General features: G+C 39.0%; 1 protein-coding gene across 8 annotated transcripts in view; it reads right to left on the bottom strand.

Annotated features, from left to right (window-relative positions):
- Nucleotides 1-26,960, bottom strand: part of Adcy8 (adenylate cyclase 8) — a 249,254-nt gene that overhangs the window by 27,242 nt on the left and 195,052 nt on the right. For 4 of the 8 annotated variants that reach the window (XM_039078565.2, XM_006241704.5, XM_039078563.2 and 1 more), the window contains 4 exon segments: nt 25,984-26,185; nt 23,897-23,986; nt 13,891-14,063; nt 2,566-2,644 (listed from right to left, as the gene is read on the bottom strand). In XM_039078565.2, coding sequence (XP_038934493.1) covers nt 2,566-2,644; nt 13,891-14,063; nt 23,897-23,986; nt 25,984-26,185 — 544 coding nt within the window. 8 annotated transcript variants of the gene reach the window in all.

Raw genomic sequence — 26,960 nt, forward strand, 5'->3', positions numbered from 1 at the left:
GTACCTGCACGTACTCAGCAGCTATGGTTATGGGGCAGATATGTGATTTTAAAGATCATGAAAACTTAGAAATAAGATGAAAAAAATAGCAAATGTCACAAACTACCAGGTCAACAGGAAGCACTTTCACTCTTGCCTTACCTGCTATCTTAATACCATTAGGGTTTCTGTTTTCCAAGGACAAATGCAGAATAGGGTATATAGACTCAGTATGTTAGAAGGCTTCTATTGAATGAGGAGGCCCAGACAGGGAATATATATGGTAATTCCTGGAGCCTCTCGCTCTGAATGTTTTCTCTCATCTATGTGTGGGAGATTTCTTACAACCCAGTTTAAGACCTCAAGATAGAGTGCACATACAGACTTCCTACAGGGATAGCATCTGTTTGTTCTGTCTTGACAGTCCTTAAAAGGGAATAGGTAATGGTTTGTTATAATTTGTGTTCTGGACTAAGAAATTCTTCTCTATTAGTGGAAGTCATGCCAACCTAGAGGGCAGGACACCTGTGCTCAGAGACACCCAGAGGGACCTAAGCATAGAAAGTCTGGAAATGACTGGACCTTAACATTTACCTCACTGCTTTGTCATACATTCAGCAGAAACATAAAGAAATAAGTCAAAACCACACAGTGGGATTGAATCCCCCTGGTCACAATAAGTATGGCAAAAGGCCATTATTCTACTTCAGGCTTATGAAGGAGAAAGATGAGCTTCGGTGAGAGACTGGATTTGAATTCTAGTTCTACTGCTCAGCTTTGTTGCTTGGCTGGCTTCATCTGTAAAATGGGAAGGACAAAACTCCCAGTCCAGGGTGTTGACTAGGATTAAGTAAGGAGGATGAAATATCCAGCAGGAGTTGAGCAGTTAACTCCCCAATCCCTTTGCTTACCAAGAGTTTACTCATTCCTTTCTTGGACTAAGTTTATATCCTCTCCCCACCCCCAAATAACTTGTTAAAAATAACTTCATGCATGTCTCTGAATTCTTGGTAGTTTTTAATTGCTTCATCCCTGACTTCCAGAGGGTTTTGACCCCTTATTTCCATGGTGATTTCCAGCGCCATGTCTCTACTTCTGCTTTGACTGACACTTCTTGATTTGCTTTCTTTTATTTTTGCTTGTTTGAATGAACATGGGCAAAAGAGAGATGGGCCAGCATTCAGATCTTAGCAGCAAGGCTTGGCAGCATGTGGTTTCTATAGGGGGTGAAAAAAAAATCTCTCCAGCAAATGTTCATGGGTTGCAGTATGCCGGGAGAAGTCCTATATGCTTTCTTATTTTTATTATATCTTTTATCTTTGAGATTATGTCATTTCATTTTCTTTCATTCCTTACTCATAGTAGAGCTGCTAAAGTAGACGGGGAAAGTCCATGAGGTCTCAACCCTAAAACTACAGACAGGTAAAGAATGCTGGAAGCCAGACACATAGCCTTCCCTGGGGAGAGCGCACTAGGCATGGTCTGTTGCCTGAAGCCTACAATAGTGCACCTAGGAAGAATCATCTCCTCTCATGGAGTCCCAGGGTAAGCATAATGTACATGGAATATCTTTGCCCAATTCACAACCTTGGGTAAGCATCTTCTACACATACAACTTTTGCATGGTTTATGGTCTACCCTCTTCTAAGACATGCAGAAATGGAGTTTTATATTCCAGATCTTAATAAATCATAGGGGATCAAAATGAGTAGAATCAACATGGAAGGCAGTCTGTTCACTCAGACTAAGTCAATACAGATCTTCCTGTGCTGTTGTGGTTTGGATGTGAATTGTGCACCACAGGTTCATGTATTCGAACACAGAGTCCCAGCTGGTGATGATGCCTGGGAGGTTGATGGAGCCTTGCTGGATGAAGCAGACCAACAAGGACAGATCTTGCATTTTGGTATCCTGATATCACTTCTTGTTCACTATCTGCTTCCAGATTGGAGCAATATGACCAGTTGTCACACCATTCTTGTGAAGCATCGAATCCCTTGTTAACCTGTGAGTCAAGATAAATCTTTCCTTCTTGAATTTGCTTCTTGTTAGATCTCTGGTTATACTTCTAGGTGTAACCTTTAGGTGACCAATAGGTATTTTCTTGATCACAAACAAGAAAGAATAAAAAGCTGTGAAAAATAACATCATTTGTTCCCTTAAAACAATGTGCTTATATATCAATATTTTGTCCTGGAGTTGAGAAGACTGAACCTCAGGGAGATAAGCCTGAGGAAAGTTGATCTAGAATTATGACTTTCAAACCTAAGTGTTTTCCTGAGGTAACACACACCTCTACTAAAATTCATATCTAGGTCATGGAATGGGGAGAGATATCAGTTTGTCTTTTCATTAGGATAATGATGCTTTTGGAATAGAGTAACTCAGGGGCCATTGGAAACATACTGTTTCTCACGTCATCCTTGCTAGCTCAGCTTTTCATTAAGGTGGTTTTTAGTAGAAATCAGTTTATTAAGACTCCTAAGAGTCATTTGCATCAAAGAACAGTGAAGCCTAGCAGGGCAGTTTTATGGCAACTAGAAATGCCAGGTAACTATGGATAGCTGGAGAAAAACTTGGCATTACCTGCTGTCCATGGTAGAATACAGCAAGAAGGAACATGGCCATCAGTAGCAGTGATGCCTCCTTGGTCCCCAGAAAATCTCTGTGGGAAAAGCAACAGAAGAATGACATAGTGACCAACAACTGTGGAGGGCTTTTAAGGATAAGGATAAAAAAGCAGGATCATAATAGAGGGTCATGTAAAGAAATGAGTATTTTCCAAATACCCGATGTTAATATAGACTGCTATAAGGGTTTTTGTATCATCTATTCATAAATCAAGATACCACTGAACCTAAGAGGCGATATAGGGCATAGCCAGTAAAAGAAAATCTAGGGTTTAGTATTAAGACAATATAATTACATCAACAATGTCTCTACTTGAATAGTGATTATTCTACATTTCAAAAAGTTGGATACCATCTCTTTAGAATATCTGGTGGAAGCAAGCATCTCTTCATTCATTCTTTTAAAAGTTATTGACCTACTCAAGAAGCCAGTGTTCAATGGTTGCCATGTGATGGTTTTATCTCAAGTTCCTTCATGTTTAGATTATTATATTAAGTCGATGAGTTGGGTACTTTCAATTACTCTATCAACGATTTTAATCTTCATATCAGTTTTATGAGTGGAGTCTTCTGGCCTACATTTAAATAATATCCTTCAATGGAGGCTCTGGTCTTTTTATGCAAAGATGCTAACAGCAGATTTTATTGTTGTTTCTTAGCTATAGTCCCAAAGAAGTACATCATGACTGAGCATCTACTATATTCCCGCATCTGCTGGGATAAATAAATGAAGAAGACACATTGTCCTTGATCTTAAAAAAATTCACTAGAGGCAAAAATCACATATATAGACCATTATGTAATTAGGGTGGATATATCCTTATTGTTCTGACATTGTTAAAAACAGTGACTAACTGAGTCAGGTTGTTCAGAAAATACTTAAGAAGGACAGACTGTAGATCTAAGCATATATTATTTGGCTTGGCGTTTACATATCTCTAGCCCCAGGTTAACAAGCAAATGTCAAATGTCATGTTTGAGGATATAAGAAGACTCTCAGTAAGGGAGACTGCTTGAATCTGTCACAACTAGCTAACAAGAGTGCTAAGGTGAAGAGGGTTGGACTATAACCCTGTATTGAGGTAAAAGTCCATCCATCCATCCATCCATCCATCCATCCATCCATCCATCCATCCATGTATCCATTTATCCTTCCTTCCTTCCTTCCTTCCTTCCTTCCTTCCTTCCTTCCTTCCTTCCTTCCACCTATCCACCTACCCACCCATTCTATACTATTTTACTTATTTTGAGGAGATAAGAATATTTTTGAAATTCTCTTTCTTTACTGTCACTTACTTCTTTGGTCTTTGATGCTTATGGGATGCTGAGAAAAATATTAAAGAAATGAACTTTGATGGTGATCCAGATTCCTAGTGCAGTTCTGTTTCTGCACAGTTGTTTGACCTTGAAAAAGCTACTTGATATCTCTGAGCCTCAGTTCATTCATATGTGAAGAATGACTCACAGTGTTTTACCTCCTTAACTGTGAGGATGAAATGAACAATGATGGTGAGGTGCTTGGCATGTTTCCTCGCCTGCACCTTCCTCTTGCTTCTCTGTGAAGCCTCAGATACAAATCTTGTCTACTTTGCTTTAAAGAATCGTTTGCTCACATTACTTCATTTGCATAAGAGATGTCCAAGTTTAGAACCTCCCCTGGATTCTGTCAATCTGTTCCACACTCCTGCACTGCCTGGCGCTTGAGATATCCTTTACTTTGTGATGCCCAAAACTTAATTTAAGCCAAGAAATTTATCATTTGAAACACATTTTCAAGAGACAACATGGAGATTTCTTGAATCATTTTTGAAAACAGTGATGGACTAAAAATAGAGACACAGCTAGACTAAACTCAGAAGAAAAAAATCAAAGAAAATTATGAACAATTTTTGAGTGTTTAGCTATATGTTACATGAAAAAAACATGCGTAGAGACCAAAGTATATGAATAGCAACCCAATCACATTGAGTAAAAACCCAAAAGAACTTTCTTTTCAGTTCAGAACTTGTACTTCCCATAATTTTTGGAAAAACATACAAAGAGTCAAATGGCTGAAATTTATTTCATATTATTGAGCTTTGCCTAATATTGGGTTTCACAGACTTAATACCAATGAAATTTTGAGATATTGATTTGCATTAATAAAATAACTGGAGTAATCCTACCATCTCCATGAGAAAGGGATATTGTTAATTGAAAATACATGTAAAGTAATGAAATCCACAGGGCCACTAAAATCTTTAGAAATAATTTCATCTGATGCATTATAAAAATCAATATTTAATGTGAGTATGACTCAGTAATGACACATTTATGCTAGTTGTAGTAAATCTGGAAACTAAAAAAGACAGCTAACCATTCAGAGAAAACTACAATTGTTTTGGAATCCATTTTAAATGTCATTTATAAATTCTCTTTAAAAATGTATCTATAAACTTAAGGCTATAATGCTCATATTATTTTATATGATATTTTTGCACTTAATATGGAGAATCATAATAGACTTACATAATTATATATAGTACAATTAATTTTGCAAGTCATTTCATATCATGTGTAAAATGATATAAAATAATTTTATTTTATATGAGAATAAAGCCCAGAGAGAAGAGGTCAATGGATCAAGGTCACTTGTGTCTCTGATTTTAGGTGCAGAGCTCTGAGTTTTCCATATGGCTCTTCCCCTCCAAATTTTTATTCATTAGTTTCTGTTTTACTCCACAAAACTACTAATAAACCAGCCCATTTAAATTTACTTTTATTCTGGCACTATATCACTGATTTAATGAGGTTTTACTGGTGAATGCTTTATTATATCTGAAGCAGACACTTTACCTATACTTCCTGCTCTCTCATGTCAATTTGGATGATGTTAACTGACTACAGAGATATCTGCCCGTCTGTGCTCATAGATGCCCTACTCACAATATCTAGAAAGCAGAATCAATCTAGATGTCCATCAACTGATAAGTGGATAATAAAAATGTGGTACAAACACATAATGGATTTTTTTAGCACTGAATAAAAATAAAATCTGCAGGAAAGCAGATAGAACTGGAATATATTCTTAGGGATGTAACCCAGATTCAGAAAGACAATCACTTCATGTTAGAACCTTAGTCTTGAAGTTTTAGATTTCTGTGTTTAATTTGGAGTGCCCATTGAGGTCAGGAAGCTAGCAAGGGGCAGTGTTGTTGAAGGGCTTTCCAGGAGGGATATTAGCATTCATGGGGTAGGAAAGTGCAGGAAAGCATATGGGTAGTGGAAAGATTTAAGAGGGGACATGGGTGGATAAATGGCAGAGATGAGGGGTTTCAGGTTAACCAAAAGTAAGAATGTCTTTAAAAAGCTATATGGATTCCCAGCATTGTATTAGGTCATTATAATATATAATTAAAAATCAATTTTGAAGGGAGATACTCTGTATGGGTAGATAATGTGGATTCCAGAAGTCACAGGTTATTAAACAAATGTGGAATACCTCCCTATGAGTTCTTGGTAGGGGTTCCCCCAAAGCAATATAGGCTGTTGTTATTACTTAGTGTCTCACTAGATGACAAGACTCTATTGATGAAGACTTTGGTTGCAGGATATAGAATCACTAAGTTGGAACTAAGCTGAAAGCTTTCCTAATGTCAGGTAGTGTTTGCAGTGTCAGAAGGTGGGGGAGATAGCTGGGGGAGAAAAGACATTAACACTAGCCAGTTGTGAGTCATATGAACTACAGTACTGTAAGACAAGATGTGGCTAGTGGGTGTCATGGTGTCATTATTATTATGGGACAATCAAACACTTCTTATTAGATTTTAAGTCTGCTCCAGAAGAGGAATTCAAGCTTGGTACTATAAATCTGATCGATAGTCAAAGGCTGGGAAGTCTTAGGGAGAATTTTCTATTGTTGTTTTGCTAAATGAATGTGGCAACTATCTGCCTTCCAAACATTTATGCTTGTGCCCGTAGATTACTGCTGCTCTCAGCCTTAGTCAGAGAAGCTTGTGTTTTAGTGGGTCGTGATTAATGTGGAGACTCCTAACTGGTCAAATTACTGAGAATAAGTGATCACTCCATGTTCAGCTCTGTAGGAAAGTTTTATATCACCCCTTCAAGGCTCAGGTAACATTATAGAAGAGGAAATCAAAGAACAAGAGGAAGTAGAAAGAACAAGAGGATGAAAGGGGTGCTGTGGAAAAATGTCTTCTCTCCACAAAATAGATGCTATACCCATGAATTCAGAGCAGCAGTAACTCTTTTTTTTTTTTTTGGTTCTTTTTTTCGGAGCTGGGGACCGAACCCAGGGCCTTGCGCTTCCTAGGTAAGCGCTCTACCACTGAGCTAAATCCCCAGCCCCAGTAACTCTTTACTTAAGGCTTACCCAAGACTGGGGCCATCAACATTCCAACTTGGAGGCTTACAGGCTCCTAAAGCTCTGCTCCACCATGAAGAGTTATAGAATTTAATGGTTTGGGGATAGACAGAATCATATTCCCAGCGGTTATAGTCAAGTTACACTTGTTCACATAACCTTCCACTCATGCTCATTTGGACAACCTCATTGAATTCAATGGGCAGCAAGTAAACAAAAAGAGGCAAGCAAAAAAATAACAACAGTGTTTTGGGTACACACATAAGACTGAAAGCAGAAATAATAATTAAGTTATAAAATCATCATACATTAGAAACCGAGGACATCTATCTTTTCCTCTAACTACTCTGGGGATTTCATATGTACATGAATACAAGCATTCACACATTGGCAAATTCTATCAGAGTCTTAAAAGCAGCAAAGCTTCTCATTGTGATTTCAAATTTCACATTGTGATTTCTATCCCAGAAGCAATGCTAAAACAAAATGTCAAGAATTTACTGTAGTTCATGCAGCCAAGTGCACAGTAAAGTGCAGCTATCAGTTAAGATTTTCATGATCTCTCCTCCTTAGCTACGATACCCTCCTGTACACATCTCTCCTGCACATATCTACTTAAAATTACTTTCTTTTAAGCTCCTACATGGCCTAAATTGTAGCTTATTTATGGGAAATCTTCAGTGCCTTTCCAAAGCTCTCAGCAGGAAGCATAGTTTGTATTAAAACAAGTAGACAGATAGGGAGGAGGGTTAAGGTTGTGCAATGTTAGGTGACAGCTATTTGATGTTTATATTTATATGGAATAGCCCTTGACTGTTGGCTACTTGTTGCTACCATGATTGCTCAAATACATGAACTGGCTCCATGTTTTCTTTTTTCTTTCTCTTTATTTCTTTGTTTCTTTCCTTCCTTCTTTCTTCTTTCTTCCTTTCTTCCTTCCATCCTTTCTTTCTTTCTTTCTTTCTTTCTTTCTTTCTTTCTTTCTTTCTTTCTTTCTTCCTTCCTCTTTTTCTTTCTTTCTCCCTTTTGCTGTTGTTGTTAGGCTGAATGTAAAATAAAAATGAAGGAAGCTCTTTACTAAACTTCCTAAGATTTTTAAGCTGCTGACAGTAGTGCATGAAAGCACTGGGCATTCTGATTGCAATCAGACGTCAAATAGATTGCAACTTAGGTCAGAATAGATCTGCTCTAGTGACACATGACACCTAGGTTTTGCCAGCTCAACTTTCCCTTGTTCTTTCCAAATACTTTTTTCATATGCTGTCTTTCTTGAGTTCATCCATTCCAATTTATTTTCAGTTGTGAGCACTATATCTTCAGTGACCATCACTATTGATGCAGTCTTGCAAGGATGATTTTGTTAGCCATGGCTTCTTTGTAGCCTGGAAAGCTTCAAGAAACTCATTACTCACATTTACTCTAAATGCCAAAATTGAGCATTGGCAGTTAGGAAACCCAGCATGTGTTCATGTGTACATGGGACAGACGGATGTAGAAATGAAAAGCAGAGATGCTCTGTTTATTAGCACCTATTTGGCAACAATAGGTGCATGGTAAATTTTTGGAGATTCTAAAGCTCCTACATGCCTTAATTTGTCCATTTTACAAGGAGTAAAATAAACACCTTTGATGTACTTATGGAAGGAAAGGACAGACATCATCATTGTCTTTTCCAGGATTCAAATGAACATTCCCGGGGGGGGTACTTTTCAGGTGCCATCATTATTAAGTGGAGTGGGTAATTATTGCTGGAACTTGAAGAGATGAACAGAGTATTGCTTTCCTGCATTATAACTATGGCTGTTGGTGAGTAGACGCAAGAGCCAGGTTTAATTCTATACCTTCTGATCTCTATTGTAATCAGAAGTCAAGTGTTTGACTCTGTTCAAGCTGTCAACAGGACTTCATAAGTGATATATAAATAGGCTTTTTATTACCATTAGAATGTATATATAAGTAAAATCTATGAGAGGAAAAGGATAATAAATGATCCAAAACAAGGTCAAAAGTGTGGTCAAGTGGAGTGGCATTATCTGTGAAGCACACAAGTAAGTACAAAGTTGTCCTTACAGGATGAGGTACACCCAATTTAAGGACAATAGTGACACAGAATTTCAAGCACTGTGAGTATAGACCTAGTGTGAATCGATCTCATTATGTGGTTCCAAGTGAGGTAATGCTTCTTTTTAGATACTCCTTCATTTTCACTGCATATTTCATTCTCCATATACTTAATTGTAAGCCTATTGCCAGATACTATTAAATGATGAAAATGTGAATCCTGGTCATACTCCTTGTCCTCTAAAGTTCCTGTTGTAATAGAAGAGGAAGACATGGAAATTAAAGACTACCACATGAAGAAGTTAATGTGGTGATGGCGTAGAAAGTGAGGAATAATAACCAAGGCTGTCACCAAGGAGATTATCCTTGAGCTGTTGCTTGCTTTAGAACTGTGTGCTGGACTTCCAAAAATGAACACATCAACACAGGAGGATGTTCATGTAGAAGGTCCTTTGGGGAATAGTATATAAATTCAGATGGCCAAAGTTCATCCTACAATATAGCCTGTAGAGTTTGAAAAAAACTGAAGAATTTAGTACAGGACTGAGGAAGGAGAGTTCATGTATTCCCAACAAATGCTTCTCAAAGGTAACAAGGAGCCATTGAAGGATTTGAAGAAAGTATAGGTGTTGACAAAATGGGTTCGGGATGGGTTTATTATAAATGGAGGCTGGGAAACCAGGTAAGGAACCAAAGTCTTGAAATGAAAATGAAGAACTTCCTAGAATCCTCACATTTGTGGAAGGGAGAAGTCAAGTTTAATAACAAGTGTCAACACTGAGACAGTGCTTAAAAACCTTCCTATAGAAAAGGAACTGGTGTTATTCTCACTTCACCTATGAGGGCCACAAGGGTTGAAGAAGTTGGAATCACTTTAAATTAGTTCGGTCAAGTTCACAAACGTGGCTAGTGGAAAAGCTGAGATGCGAATTCATGTGGTTTTACTCCAAAACTGATAATCTTAAGCAATTCACTCTAGTCCTTCCTGGGAAAGAATGCGGAGAAGGATTGGTGTCTAGTGACTGATACGACAGCAAAAAAGGAAGACACTCCTATTTTGGGCTCAGTACTCTCTACCGAGACAGAAGGTTGTCATGAGCAGATGAGAGACAATAGTGTATTAGGACCATTCCAATTGAGAAGTGGCCAGGATGTCCCACCCATGGTTCTTTTTGATTGCCACATGTTATAATTACTCTGCTATTCTCAGAAGAAATCAGGAGCAAGCTGAAGAAATGTCACGAATGAGCATAAATTAAGTAGGTTCTAACTAAAGCACTAGGTACGTCTTATTGGCCTTTGATGGCCAGTGGGATGTGGGGTCTTCTGATCTTTACTTCAACAGACACTGAGGTCAATTGTGCTTTTATTTCTTTCTAACTTAAATCTATTGGTAGCAGAGAATGAAGAAATACAAGACCAATTAATGGCTGACCTTAGAGAGGGATGTAGTTGAGAGAAGGATTTGACTATCAGCTATGAGTTTGGGATTATGTTTGCTTTTACAATTCTTACTTAGAAGTTATTAACTTTTCCTCAAAATACTTTTAATAATAATGATAATGATAATAATAAAACCATTAGCCTCTCTTCTTAGAAGGAGGTGAGACTGAGAATGACCATTCTATGTGATAAGCACACTTGAGAGTCACAGTAGCCTTGGGGCAATGCTATGGAACAAATTGGGTCTCCCCTTTATTAGTTAGAGCCACAACCTTTAGTATAATTGTATGTGGAGATAGGGTCTAAAAGGAGATTGCCAAGGACAAATGAAGTTATTGACCTGATAGGACTGATGTGCTTATAATAAAAGGAAGGGGTCCCAGCCTTCTTATCTCATTTATTGGTGGATCTAGCAAGAAGCTGGCCAGGCACAACTGAAAAAAGAAATCCTGACCCAGAAGCCACTCAGCCCTGTCTATGACATGCTATGATGACAGTTCCCTGCAATGCAAATGTTTTATGTTGTACTTTATCTGTGGAAGATTGAGATTTATAGATGGGAAGTGGATTTCTAATAAAGTAGTCTGGATTGAAATTTTAAGCCATTGTTGGTTCCATTAATGCTGAGAATCAAGTAGGCAAAACACAGAACATAGGTTATACATGCATTGCACACCACTGTCTGGAAATGCGAAATAATTGTTACATCTTGTGAATAATCACATAATAGACATGAGTGAACAACTATGTGTACTTCAAAATATTAATGGGTAAAACAGATGCACATGTATACAAGATTGCTATTTGACCTTTAAAATGAAGGAAAATTATCATCTGTTCTAATATAGACAAATCTGTTACATGAATTAAGGCAGGCATAGGAAAACTAGATGGTCTCAATTACATGCATAATATGAACACACATGCATGAAAATGAAAAAGTTATATTTACAGAATTAGATGGTAGCATTTACACAAAATTACACAATATTACAAAGTGTTGATCGCGATGTACACTTCCTGATAGGTCAGAGGGATAAAATCAAGGTCTAGTGTACACCATGAAATAAGAGACAGTGTGTTATATATTGTGTATATAGTGTAGTGTATTGGAAAAATGCTAAGTAGATTTTTAAGTGCCCTCATTACAGAAATAAGTGTTAGGCCATGCATGTTAATTAGCTCTATTTGGCTATTCTATAAAACATTCATCTATAAAAAGTATGTTGTCCAACATGAGCAGGTATAATTTGCTTGTCAATTAAAGATGATGCAAACTCTTGTAAATTTAGCAGGTGACTAACTTTGTGGAAAATTGGCAAAGAGTATGTGTGACCTGGCTATTTAAGTCAAATGGCCGACAGACAAGGAAACTGCTCATAGGCTTACTTGTAACTAGAGAATTGTAATTTAAAAACGTGATATAGCACAGTTCCAGGCTAGGGAGTCCACTCAGTTGGAAAAGTGCCCTCTACATAGGTATGAGGACTAGAGTTTGAATCCCCAGGACACACACACGCACACGCACACACCCACAGAAACATGTTTAAACACATGTATGCATACCACACGCACCAAAAAAAAAGGGCATCCACAAGTCCAGCATGATTTCAAAAGTCCAATAGCAACAAAGTCAAGAGAGCAACAGGGCAATTGCCTGTAAGAGGAAAATTGTTAGAATTGTGTTAGAGAGCAATTTGGCAATGTGATAATTGTTTTCGAGTAGTGAATTCAGTTAACCTACAACCTAGCAGGTGTGTTTTCCCATAAAGCTCTAGGAGACACATGCAAACCAAACTAGGAAGATCCTGCGTTTCTATTACTAGGGAAAAGGATTAAATTATATTTTGATATATTGACACTATAGAGTATGCACAGATTTCAGGCAGAGTGGACCCAATCTATAGATATCAACTGATGTGGATCTCAAAAAGACAAATGCTGTATGACAAGGTCAATACAAGCATAAAAACAGCTTTAGATTGCATAGATGCAGATGTTAAACAACTGGAATGGATGCATTGAGTGTTTTGGACTGAGGGGATTGCTCAGTGGTTAAAGCATTAGACACATACACGTGATGACTGGAGTTCAGAGCCTCAGAACTTATGTAATTACTGGGATACACTGCAGCCTGGCTGTAGCTCCAGTCTCAGAAAGTAGAGAAAGCGGTCCCCATAAGAAAGCTGGAGAGTGAAACCAGCCATGTCAGTGGATATTTTTTTGAGGGACCCTGCTTCAGTGAATAAGGTAAAAGAACCATTGAAGACTATTCCTGACACCCAGCTCATGTAGGTTTTCACATACATGTGTGACACACACATGCACTCATACACATGTGAAGACACATGCATGAAAATAATTAACAACAACAGTAATTGCCTCATTCAGTGAAATGGTCGTTTGTTCTTGGGAGAGAGATGAGATTAGTAAGAGGTAAGGGGATTTGAACCATGTTTGATACTCTTTGTTCTTTGATACAGAAATAAGCACGGTTGATGGCTATTGTTCACTTCCAGGCTGACTCATAGACACGCAGACTAGACACTGGGAGATTTATTGGATCTTCTTGGCCTTTACCCGCTCAGAACATTAGACATTTATTCTAGCTAGACACATATGCTTCCTACCCTTGATCCCTGTTAGCCGGGTGTTTGACGTCTGCTTCTTCATGAAGTATTTCCCAGACGAGGTCTGGTTTGATACACTGGTTGTTGAGTAGGTCAAGTGATGGCCTCAGAAATGTATCCAGAGATTGAAGTATGGCCAAAGCAGGAAAAGAAGGATGAAGGAGCCAAAAGACACATTCTTCTGCCTTACTCCACTCTGAGGCACTGTTCTCCATCCCTGCTGACACTTCCGATAGCTAAGTGGACCTTCCTAGGCACAGGCTGAATCTCTTGACAGCTTATACTGTCTGAGTCATTATCCTCACTCTCTTCTCTGGTATTAGCTCCCTCTTCACTGTATCAGGATTGAAGCTGGCTCTCGGGCTCTGTGCTGTAAGGAACCATGACTTACACATTACTTCTTGCAGTTTTCTAAATTTCAGAGATAATATTGAAGGATCAAAATTGCTCAATCCAAGTGCCTTTAACAATATTGCTATAGTTAAATTAAAATTAGACTCCACCAGCTTTAGAACTGCTAAGGCTGAGAAAATTAATTATTAGGTGTGGAGGAAATCTAATCTATCACATCCAACTCAGTCCAAGTTTTAAATCATTATTATAATTGGTCTATAGTTTACATGTTGAAAATTAGAGATTTTTTTTTCTAGACGTTAAGCTGGATGGTGTTTGAGCTGAAATATGTCCACAACAAGTCAATCTCTCCGATAGTAATGGCTATCACTTCCCCAGTGTTTTTATTTCTGTGACAGCTGGGCACATAAGCACTGAGGTGGGCACTTACTCTCCACTGTGGTTCAGGTTGTCATAACTCAGAAAGAGACCTGCATAGATGGTCTCTGTCAGCAGGGCGTAGATGGCGATCATAATGAGCAGCACAGCCAGCTTCAGGACAGAGTTAAGCCGGAGAAATACTGCACACGTCACCATGGCCAACACCCCAGTGAAGACAAAGTACTGGAAACAGAGAACAAAGGTGGTCAGACTCCCAAGAACCTCTGAGGTCCCTCCTCTAGCTCTGCTGCCCACTCGTCTCCAGGAATTCAAACTGAACCCTCCCTTCTCCTGCCCAGAGTCTCTGCTCCTTGTCTCGATGAGTGGAGCCTTTATTCACATGATTCCCCTCCAGCCTCATCTTTTTAAAAACCTTTTTATCATTATAGTGTTTTATGTGTTCTATTTGCATGAAAACATACTGCATGCATGTCAACGGAAGCCTGAAGATGGTGTCAGATTCTGTAGAATCGGATTGACAGACAGTTGTGAGCTGCACGTGGGTGCTGGGATAAGAACCCCAGTTGTCTGGATGAGCAGCCGGGGCTCTTAACCACTGAGTCATCTTCCCAGCTGTCCAGTCTTGTCGTTGATGCCCTCTTCTTTCCCATGTTCCTCAGTCAAACATCTTTAGTTTTAGGTTCTGCTTGACACTCTTAGCAGATCAACCCCTGCCCCCAGCTTTCTCTATCTACTCTCATTGCTTTCATTCTCAGAAGCAGCATGGGAACAGATTTATATAAATACCCCCACAACACACACACACACACACACACACACACACACACACACACACACACACACGTACATTTATTTATTACTGATTTATGTGTATGTGCATGAATGCTACAACATACACATGGAAGTCAATGTGTGAGTTGGGACTCTCCTTCTGCCATGTGGGTTATGGGATTTGAACCCAGACCATTGGCTTTGACTGCATGCCTTTATTCACTAAGCAATTCACTGCCCCTGTCCCTTACCCTCCATTCGTTTCCACCTAAACCTGTTTCTGGGCTTCAGCATCCCCAATCTCTCACATTCTTTCTCTACCTAGGATTTCTGAAACACCCATCTGACCATGTTGTTCTTCACCAGAAATCCTTTCTTTGTTCTCCAAGCCCTCAAGTTCCTTTGTCTCCCAGCAGAGCTTGCAGGCTACCATGCAGTAGCTTTTCCTTTCATTCTCTATACCCATCTCTCACACCTCAGTGTGTTCATATCTCATCCAGGTGAGTAAGCTTTGTACCTCTTCACATTTCCTCTGAGAGGTGTCATTTCCTCTGAGAAGCACCCCCTAACCTATATTGTACCCCACAGAGACATCTCCCACTCTGTACTAAGTATTACTTCTTAAATTGTAAATTTGGAATCATCTAAGAACTTGAGTAGAAGATCAGTATCCCAGTGTCTACACAGACATCTTGCAGCATTTTGTGGGAAACAACTCACTTACTTTCTTTACAGAGCTATTCTGGCATAGTCAGGGTGTAGGCTTTAGATTGTGATTAGTTAAATTCATATTGCCAAAGCCTCACTTTGATCTCAAAACCTGTACACATTTTTCCTTGAAGTCTTCAGGGAAACTGTTCAGGATAGAACTCATAGCTCTCATTATAATGTAAATAAGAAATACTCAAGTTAATAAAGATGGGGAAAAAAAGAATCCAATGGCCATAGTGCCAAATAAACTGTTCACGGTCTTGAGGCTAGAAAGAGGTGTCTCTGTCACCTAGATATGGCCAGTTTGCCTGAGTATTCCAGTGGGAATGTGGGACTTGATAATGCTGTAGCTCTCATTTGCACATTTTCATTTCTTCTTCTATTACATAGAAAGGCAGCTTTTATATGGATAAGGAGATAGCTAAGAGTTTCTAAAACTCTGAGTACTGAAGAAGTGGTATGAATTTCTTAAGTGACACTAATTCACTATGTAACCTTTTCAAAAATATGCATACATAAATGTAGAGAGTGTCCCAGATGATTTCTCACTGAAGACAACCCCCTGTATGTGGGCACATGGGGCAGGATCAGAAGAGAGCCAGGCACTGTCTCTGCCTTAAGGCCTTTGCTTGGTGCTTCCCTTACCCTGTCTGTTTTTTCCTTCACAATAACAATCCTTGTACTAGACAGGAGCATAAGCTATCTTCAGCTGTCCTCTAAGGTCTTTTTATGAGCAAGATTTCTATATAGGTCACCCTGATGCTGTTGTGCAAGAAGCCATGTGTAAAGAGACCAGATGCAAGAGAGTTCAATCTGCACATTTTCTTCTCTATCCAGAGAAACTTCCAGGATTGCTCCATTTTGTCATAGGCTATGGGGAAGAAAAATAGATCCAAGGGGTCTTCATAGTTGCCTTCTGCACAGCGCAGGGTTATACCTGGCTGCATTGATTTAGATTATAAACCATGTGTTATATCAAACCCTAGGGAAATGTTGAGATATTGGAGCAAAAAAATTTTGGGCACACAGTAGTTAAATAAAAATTTCAGTACACATTTATTGAATGCCCATTGTAATCATGACAGGTGATCAGTAGGCATTGGAAGTTCAAAAATGAAGTAAGAAATGTCTGAGGCCTAAAGGAAATCATAGTAAAAATATGAAGCAGACATGAATGCAAATAGAAATGTATTTTGGTAGCAATGTGACTGACCGCGATAGGTGTATAGAGGCAAGAGAAAGCATGTATCATGGAGAGAAGGTTTGTCTGAAGAGGGGCAGAAGAGGTGAGTTTATTTGGGGTCTTTAGGGATGGACAACAAATAGGAAGACAAAATAGCCTAAATTCCAGTGTATGTGGAGCAGGGTGTCAGATTTCTTTGATTAAACAAAAGACCCATCATGAGGAGAACTGGTAACACAGGCCAACAAAATCCATGTTTTCTTCCTGCTTTTTCTATTTAGCCTTATGAAGTCAAAGTCATATTTTCACAGGAGACTAGTGGTTTTCTATCTTACCACCTCAATTGATTGTGTTAACAGGTTTCTCCCATCTCTATTCCACAGAAAGGAATCAACACAGTGACTTGGGTGGTTTAGCTAAACTTCTACTTTAAGGTTGAGATTTCTGGAAGCACTACGTACAGGAAGCATGAATGACAATGAGGTCCTGCATAACACCTCTGTTCCTTTTCTATCTCCAATGAATGGTGGCAGCTGAGACTAGGAAATAAAAAAAGGACAGCAACAGGGGGTATGAAAGTATCATAGCTTTGTGAAGTGATGTAAAACCTCTTTCCTTGGGTCTGGATCCATCAATTGTATGTTTTCTATAGCATGGTGGATTCTGGACCCAATATCACTTGTTACTGAGCTTCTTTCTGGCAAAAGATAGTCTTTGTGCTCTTGGTATGTTGCCTCAGGAAGATAACCATGCTAAGAGTCACACATTTATTATTATTCGGCTCCAGGTTTATGTGTGCAAGGAACACCTGGAGAAAATTTAAAAAATCTGAAGACCCAGGTTTGAGGGAATAAATAGAGGTAGAGAAGAAGGTAGAGAAGAGAAAAGATAATAGTGAAAAGCCAAAATGGCCAAAACACAAGATGTTCTAGTCTGAGTCTTCTCAGAAGAACATTTGAATGACAAAGAAGAAAGGTTTCAAAATAAAATTGGAAAGCAGGATGTGTCTGTCTGTCTGTCTGTTTTTCTATCTATCTATCTATCTATCTATCTATCTATCTATCTATCTATCTATCTATCTATCTATCATCTGTTATCTATTTAAATATATCATCTAACAATATCATATATGCACATAATTATTATACAGATCTTTGGTGAATTATTTTCTCTTGTAGTATATACTACTGTTATTGTAGCATGCTCTATATTGTAAGTTGTTTTGAATTCAGTTCTTATATCCAATGAAATCTGTGTCCTGTAGAGTAATGAAGTTTCCTGTTTCTTCTGGATATTTTAATGACATGTGAAAGAGGTTATAAATATAATTTTTCTCTAGTTTCAACACCATCATAGGTTTTCCCTTATAGTGTCTGTGAATTCAACTTTCTGCATATTGGAATAGTGTTGATTATTTTTCCAAAATAATCCAATGTGTGTCATTCTTTTGTGCAAGTGACTGTGAAAATTGGAATTCCTTTTGTATTTTGTTGGCCATAAGTCCAAAAGCACTTAGGCACCACTACTCACTGAATACATTTGTTGCATTGAACTTCTTAGAAAATAGTGGTTTAAAATCTGTATGAAACTATATCAAATCATGCTATTACAGCATTTGTTAATAATATATACATTGTATAACTATACATATTACAAAGTATTTGTCCTGGAAAAAATCCACAATTGTCTTAGAAAAAAATGAATGAGACTATTTATGCAGAAAAAAGAAGACACTCCATAATAAGATAATTTGACCTTTACAATTTTTGGATGTTGCTGTGTACCTCGAACTGGCATGTGAGAAAAAGGAAGGTAATTCAGGATGAAGATTGAGATGTGGCTAAATGTGTCATCACAAAAGGTGGCAGTGTGAGGCCCTGATGTTAAATGAACTCAATGTGAAATGGGACCAGTTTAACAGGGGTGGGGTATATATTTTCTCAGGGGTGCGCTGCTGGAGCACATACTAAATGAGTATAATCAAACTTGGTTATATAGTCCACTTAAAGCACTCTAAAAGTGGCCTGTTATACTTGGTGTTATTCAATAGTTAAGACGACTCAAGCTTAGACACTATTCTTTCATCAGTTCTAAGGAATAGGGGTATCCATGGAGAAGTTCTCTATTTCTGGATACTCAAGACTCTCTTCTTTCAGATGACACATGGATTCATGAGAAATCATGAATATCATGAATAGCAAATGCCTTCAAGTCTGAACATCTTAGATTCACGTGACTTGACAAATTATAAAGGGCATTGTCAGCATGAAACAAACTCTTGTTCACACCAAAGCATGCATTCGTTAATACATGACTTTTAACTAAGGTCCTATGATGCTCCAGCTTGGATGGCACAATATTCATGTTATGACATCATTGTAGCATACTGTAAATTACCTTGGTAACACACAATACTTTTCTTTCAAAAGAGGAGCAAGAATAACTGTACATCATCACAATTGGAGGAGGAATTGAGTATTTACATACACAACTCAGACAGATTGAACTCTCTGTGCCCATTTGGTTCTGCCCAAACCCATGTTATCCTCAACTCACACTGTAGGAAGGAAAGAAATCAAGAAGACAGTTTTCAAAGGTCACCATAGTTCAAGGGAATAATCCAAATGCTAATTGACTCATATATACACCCTGTTCTCTAGCAACTCCAGATCACACAACAAGCACCATGTAAAGTGCAGGAAAAACATGGAATTGCTCCTGCTGAATCTCAGTTTGGGTTCCATAAATGTTCAAGAAATGAAAATGGCATAATCTAAGGTTCACAACTGGTGCACATGGTATTCCTGCCTCATTCAAAGCTGGTTTCTGGGCCAAGTTTTCTTAGGAAAGAAGTAGAGCGAGCGAGCGAGCGAGTGAGAGAGAGAGAGAGAGAGAGAGAGTGTGTGTGGGTGTGTGTGTGTGTGTGTGTGTGTGTGTGTGTGTGTGTGTTTGTGTTTGTGTTTAATGTTTCTTGGGTCTGGTATTTGTTTAGGGAAATTTTTTTTACACAGGTGACGGAATGGAACAAAGTGGTTTAATTTTTTTATGAAGGCACTTAATGCTATGAAATTTCATTTTAGGCTTGCTTTCATTGTGTCCTATAAGATTAGGTATGCTATGCCTTCGTTTTCATTGAATTCCAGAAAGTTTTTAACTTCTTTCTTTATTTTGTCCGTGACCAGGTAATATTGAGTAGAGAACTGTTCGGTTTTTATGGGTATGTGGGTTTTCTGTTTTTATTGCTCTTGATGTTGAGCCTTTGTGTGTGGTGTCTGGTAGGATGCATAGAATTATTTCTATCTTCTTGGATCTGTGGAGGCTTGTTTTATGACCAGTTTGCTATGGTCATTTTTGGTGAAGGTATCAGGAGGTGCTGAGAAGACTGTATATTCTTTTGTTTTAGGGTTAAATGATCTGTATATATCTGTTAAATCCATTTGATTTATAACTTCTATAAGTTTCACTGTGTCTCTGTTTAGTTTCTGTTTCAATGACCTGTCTAATAATGAGAGTGGGGTACTTAAATCTCCCACTCTTTTTTTTTCTCTCTCTCCCTTTTTTTTTTATTAACTTGAGTATTTCTTATTTACATTTAGAGTGTTATTCTGTTTAGGGAAATTTTGATGTATAGTTTTTATCAAACTTAAAAAATAGGTGTCAGGTTAATTGATTTTTCTTTTTTGTTTCTTTTTGTGAGAGAGGACTCAAATTATGCAGGTGTTACATGTTTAAAATTAGTTTTAGTGTTGTTTTTTTTTTCCTTTTTTTCGGAGCTGGGGACCGAACCCAGGGCCTTGCGCTTGCTAGGCAAGTGCTCTACCACTGAGCCAAATCCCTAACCCCTTTAGTGTTGGTTTTAAGGCCTGTTTTATTTGGTAATTTATTTTCGACACTTCTATTGCTTTACTCTTTTGTTTTTGTCTACAATGTCTAATCCCACTAATTTTCTCCTAGTGTTGCTTTTTATCCTATATTACATAACATTTACCTCTAAATATTCAGTTTGGACTCAACATATATCTTTCAGTTTTTTAAACATGTGCAATAAAATTATATCATTATTTTATTGTCTGCTTAATAATTTTACACACACAGTCCTGTTTTGATTTCCAGTCATTGATTCCTCTCTCCATTATCAATCACAGTTCTTTCCTTTTAATGTCTGTATATCATTGATTGGAGTCTGGTCTCAGTGCCCATTTTCTCAAATCATGGATGTTTTTCTAAATTGCTATGAATGCTCTCAAGATTCATTCTGGAATGTAATTGAATCACAGGAAACCACATAGCTTCATTTTTGGAACTTACATTTACAAGTTTTTAAAGGAATAATCAGAGCAGAATATAATCTAGGAACAGACATTTAAAACATTTGAAGCTGTAGCCCCTGCACTGCCAAGTGTCTTGTAGACTGTGATGTGTTTTAGTCAGTAAGGTGACACATACTATTTTCGGTCCATGTGAGTTGCAGATACTGATGAATTCTGATGGTTATTTCTGCATCACTAGTTTCTCATCTGCCTGTGGTGACTAGATACTCTGAAGCTCTCTGAGTCTTTCTGTGCTATCCTTTCCTCTGTGGTGGTATGTTCTACAACGTCTAAGAGTTCTCCTGACTCTTATCTGTCTATTCTCAAGGCAAGAAATTACAGTGTTTCATCTGGGTTCACCTCTCTGAGGCATGGTCTGAACAAAGCTCACACTATGCCAGGTTTCACTCCATTTGCTTGCTACCTCTTGGTGCTTACTGTCTTCATTGCTTTGTAGTCAGTATCTTGAAAACTCCTGTCTCATGTGTTATGTTTGCTTATTTCTATTTGTCCCAAGTGGAAACGGATATCTTGCCCTGTGATTCATCAGAAGGATGCCTTCTTTTTCTTAAAAATTGTTAAATAGACAGTAGGTTCTGTTCTGATGGTGGTCTTTGGGTAATTTTATAGTAACATTACAATATTTATCTTCTACCCTTAAAAACTGTATAAATATGAAGGTGTTTGAAACATGTCCTAACTGAATAAATCCAGGAACAAAAGAGTAGTGTGTGGGTATTAAGATGATGTCCCCAGTGTATGTGTGTATGTGTGTGTGTGTGTGTGTGTGTGAGTGTGTGTGTGTGTGTGTGTGTGTGTGTGTGTGTGTGTGTGTGTATGTGATGGGGCAGGATGCAAAGGCTTGAAGACTGGATCAACTAAAAAAATAATGATTCCCAGACATAAGACACAGAGAACCAAACCTCTGATGGAGAACCTGCTCTCTTAGACCCTTTATACCATAGCAAGCCTCAGCCACTCCCTCTTATAAACAGTGATCTTTTGGGGTAGAAAAAAATCAAAGTATACAGATTTGATTCTGAAAAATCAGTGGCTTTCCCACTGAAGGTATTGAAAATGACAACCTTCTGGTTTTACACATGTGATCTACATTCATTTTATCGATTGACATGTTTTCCTCTCTCCGTTGGAACATAACTTCTCCAATTTTCTTTATTTCCCTCTTTTTCAGTATGTGACAGGCTTTCAATATAGAGCTAAATTATTATTATTACCTTTTGCATCATGTAACAGCTTTGTGTTTAGAACAGATCATCCAAATTTTGTAGCATGCTTTCATCTAAGCATGGTTTCTCACAGGATGATATGCAAGCATCATATCCATAGTAACTCTCTATACTTGGACATACATCTGAACTTCAAGTCTCAGAACCACAAGAGAGTTGATGTAGAGTGATAGGGGACACATATTAGCATACCACGAACACTAGCTTTATGCCAGATACGTGCCAGAAGCTAGCACTTGCCAATTAAATAGACAGCAAGGTATTCATTTTCCCATTTCACAGATGAGGAAACAAACAAGAGAAAGTAATGACTGACTTTATTGGAAGTGAAATCCAGCTTAAACCAGTTCTTACTATGCACATCTTAGCTTTCCTTTCCCTTCAGTTTTGGGGCACTCTATATGCTCTTCGAAACAAGAAGTTCTTAGGAAGTGGGGATCATATCCCAGAGAATCTCATACATTGAGGAGGAACCAGGTTGTGTGGTCTTCCCCATCCATCCTTGCATATCTCCAGGAAGAGTCTGTTTTTTTCCAGCTAAGACTTGGATAAAGAATAAGGAAGCTCTAGTACAAGTGTCAGCACCAAGTCATTATGATTGAGTTTGAAGAGAAAGGATAGGAAGGAGTGAGGAAGCAAGCACGGCAGAAGGTGAAATCATGATCCGGCAGGCTACTCTCTGAATACTAGCTTTATTATTATAGTGTGATAGCATTAGCAGCCTCTCTTTCATAGGGCTACAGGGAGGAGCCAATGGTTCTCAATCCAACTCTTAGGCCCAGGGAGGCCACCTAGAGCCTTTTTTCTTTCTTTCTTTCTTTTTTTCTTTTTTTGGTTCTTTTTTTCGGAGCTGGGGACCGAACCCAGGACCTTGCGCTTCCTAGGTAAGCGCTCTACCACTGAGCTAAATCCCCAGCCCCTAGAGCCTTTTTTTCATCTTACATATTGGAGAGCTCTCTGAGTATGTCACCTTTTAGAGAGCAAGCCTACCATGGTTCTCTGAATATGGGATTAATTAGACTTTCTACTCTAATATATATGGATTAACAGATCCTATTGATTGACCTGAAAGCCCATGCATTAGTAAGTGGCTCTGTGGTCAAGGGAGAACTAAACATGCACAGCGATGACTGTCATCCTAATGCGATGTTTTCAGACCAAGGGCTTCTCTGGAAACTCTCCCTACTACTTTGACTTAAGTCCAGCTGTTGTTTTCTGTCTGTCTTTTTTTTCTTTTTCTATCTTCTTTATCCTTATTAATATATTTTCTATTTTCCTTCTTTTTTCCTCCTTTCCTTCCCTTTCCTCCTCCTCCCTCCCTCCTTCCTCCCTCCCTCCTTCCTTCCTTCCCTCCTTTCCTTCCTTCCTTCCTTTGTTCCTTTCTCCCTTTCCTCCTTTTTTTCCTTCCTCCTTTGTTCCCCTTTAACAGTGCTGGAGAAGTAAATTTATTCAATCATAGAGGCCCTGTAGGGACATTCTCCTACAGGATTTTATATGTGACTTTGGATGAAATTATCAGGAAAGAAAGAGACAAAAGAAATAGATCAGTGGATAGTGGGGAAGGTGGGGAAGGAAAAGAGAGAGGAAGAAGACTGGAGAGAGAAGTAGGGAAGGGTAGTTAAGGGAAAGATGCAGAAGAGGGAGCAAGAAAGAGGACAGAGAAGCAGAGGGCATGGGGGAAGGAGAAGACGGAAAGGGAAGAAGAAAGGAAGAGAGAAGAGGCAGAGGAACATGGGATCTGGAGCAGTCTCTTTAAGATCTTTTGGCCAGTTGTGTGCCCCTGAGCTGGTGGAGATATTCACCTCTCACCACTGGGAACTTGCAAATAAATACCTCTGGGTAGGAGCAGATATCTGTAAACACAGCTGAGGAATTGAAAGTCAGGTTCTTCAAGGGTATCGACTTGTCAAAATCACACCACAGCTGCGGATTAAAAAAAAAAAAGAACAACAACAACAAAAAAACAAAAAGACACAGGAACAACAGTCAGTGTGAGTGTTGGGAGTGGAGCAGTGCTAGCTGCTGCTGGCCTTCAGCCAAAAGCCAAGGCTAGGCGGGACTAGAGGGGCCTGCCAGGAGGAGGCACCAGTTTCTTTTACCTCTTTTATTTAAAAAATAAGCACTGGCTCAGAAAAAGCTTTTGCAAGCTAGTCACGAAACTGGGTTAAGATGGCTGGTTCCCCTGTCATTTTGAGACACTGGAGTGTATTTGTGGGGCACAGAAGAGAGCTGGATAGTGGGGGAAGAGACCTGGATGAATCCATTGCCTGTTTCCAAATCCAAGGTTGTGAGAATTTAAGGGACCTGAAGGGGCATGTTTTCTAGAAAGACTCTTAAGGTTGGAGTGCCGGGCATCTCCCAGGGCAGATATTTCTGTTGAAGGCATTCCAGTGCCACACCTACGGGGTGAAAACCTCCTCTGTGCCAGACACGTTGTTCAAAAAGTCCCATAATCATTTTGTGAGGTACCTGCTGTAGTTATCCCCAGTTTACAACTGAGAAATATGAAACTCTGAGAAGTAAAGTAACTTGACCAGGGCTACCACACTCATGATGGGTAGAGCTGAGAATTGAACAGAGGTCTATCTGACTCCAAAGCTGCCTAGCTTCCTGCCACAACAGTGATTCAGTGATCTCAACCTAGAGCCATCGAGTCTTCTCCAAATGCTGCCCCCACCCCGCAAATCTACTTCATCAAAAATCGAAATCCTGGCTACCACCTCACTCCATTTGGATCAGCAACTTCGCATGCATCAGTTTCAATTGACTCACACTATACAATGTTCATCAGATGAGCACATCATGGGATAATGATTTTCCCTTTATCTGTCTCTTTGAGTCTTTTATAACAAGGTCAACTATAGAACTTAACAGTGAGCTAGAGGCAGTCTGAGCCTCCAAGTCAGATGACCACTGGAAAAGTCTACAACTTGCGTCACTGAATGCTCAGCAAACCAAAGGGCACAATGATACTTTTATCCACAAGATGATGCCTCAAATAAACTGTTTCCACATGCCAAGGTTATGACCAGGGTTAGATCAAGCATCTTTAAAACCCAGCTGCCTGGGCCACAGACAACGTGGACTGTACGTGAACAGAAAGTACCTGTTACTCTCATGGTCTGATTCTATAGAGAAAACAAAGCCATTGCAATGCGGATCATCAAATTAAAAACAACCCTGAATATGATGATGGCAGTTGGAGTTTCATCTGAGTTCTATGTGCCCCATCACAGATGAGCCTTTAGAAAGTCATAGACACAATATTCAACCTTTCTGAAATGCAGTTTCCTCATCCATCAAATGCGGAGAATAATACCCACCTGTTGCACATAGTAGGTACTCAATAAGTGACGCCTATTTCAGTTTTCATTTTCATTTCCCCATTGTGCCCTCCACCCAGAGATATATTTTAGCATATTGGGATGAGCATGGGTCATGGAGCCAGACAGACCTTATTATTATTTCATATCTCTGAGCCTCAGTTCCTTCAGCCGTAAAGTGGGGATAAATGAGACTTACCTCATAGGGTTTATGTGGGAGGTTAAATATGAAAAAGATGTGGCAGTGCTCCTTCAGTGCTTGGCACATAGCAGGTCAATTCTGGTACTTAATAAATAAATGACAAATTTTATTTACCATTATAAATTTTTGGCCACTGACAGTATAGAAACTGAAGACCTATGTAGGTCCTTTGGAGCAACTCACCTCCCCTTGCAGGTTAAAAATAGCTTTTCCACAGAAAAACATGTTCTGACAGGGGTCATTATTTTGTTGTTTGTCCCTGAGCTTGGGGCTGAGTGGCACATAAAGATTAGGTATCAGAGCAGGGCAATGCAAGAAGCTGCTAGTTCCATAAACTCTCGATTCTGGATTCTATAGTAGATACCACAGGGCTGACGGGCTTGGTGGATGCTTACAATATTTATGACGGCTCCCAGGAAATTAATCAAGATGGAAGCAAAGATGATGACGTTGCGGGCCAAATAGGTCTCGTTAATCCAACAACAGGTTTTGCGGAGAATGAGAGGCAGACACTTATAGTCTTCTGCCGTGGTGATGAGGACCAGGGCGGAGTGCAGCATGATCAGGATGGAGAACTGGATGGTCATAGGCATCAGCCTGCAGAAAACACAGACTGTGAGTCATCTGGGCACAGGCCACCCCATCCCCACCCAGTGGCTCTAGAAACGTTGCTCATGTTCTTTCTTTGCCACTCTGTGTGTAGTTCCTCCATAAGAAACATTCACTTTTTCCCTTCTCTTTTTCCCCTTATCTTTCACACTTCCTTCCTTCCTTCCTTCCTTCCTTCCTTCCTTCCTTCCTTCCTTCTTTCCTTCCTTCCTTCCTTCCTTCCTTCCTTCCTTCCTTCCTTCCTTCCTTCCTTCTTTCCTTTTCCATCCATCCATCTGTCCATTCATCTATCTATCTATCTATCTATCTATCTATCTATCTATCTATCTATCTATCTATCCCTATCATCTATGTACCTATCTATCCATCTATCTGTCTATTTTCCTATCTTTGTTTCTGGTATGAGTATGTATGTGTGGTATGCATGAAGTTTGTATGTTCATTCACACATTTGTAGTGCACCTGTGTGATATGTGGTTGTAGATGTCTGCATATGTGTGTGGAGGGCAGAAGTTGACCTCAGATGTCTTCCTTGATAACTTTCCACTTATTTATTGCAAAAAGTCTTTCACTTGAACCCATACCTTACCTATTCAACTATTCCAAGTAGCCAGGTTTCCCTGGGAATGCCCTGCCTCTGTTTCTGTCCCCTGAGTGCTAGAATTATGGTGTCCTGACATTTCCAGCTGGCATTTGCCATTGTTGGGGAAATAAACTCAAGTTTCACTCATACTTTTATGGTAAATACTTTACCCACTGAGCT

The sequence above is a fragment of the Rattus norvegicus genome, chromosome 7 (assembly GCF_036323735.1).
Source record: "Rattus norvegicus strain BN/NHsdMcwi chromosome 7, GRCr8, whole genome shotgun sequence".
Taxonomy (NCBI): Eukaryota; Metazoa; Chordata; class Mammalia; order Rodentia; family Muridae; genus Rattus; species Rattus norvegicus.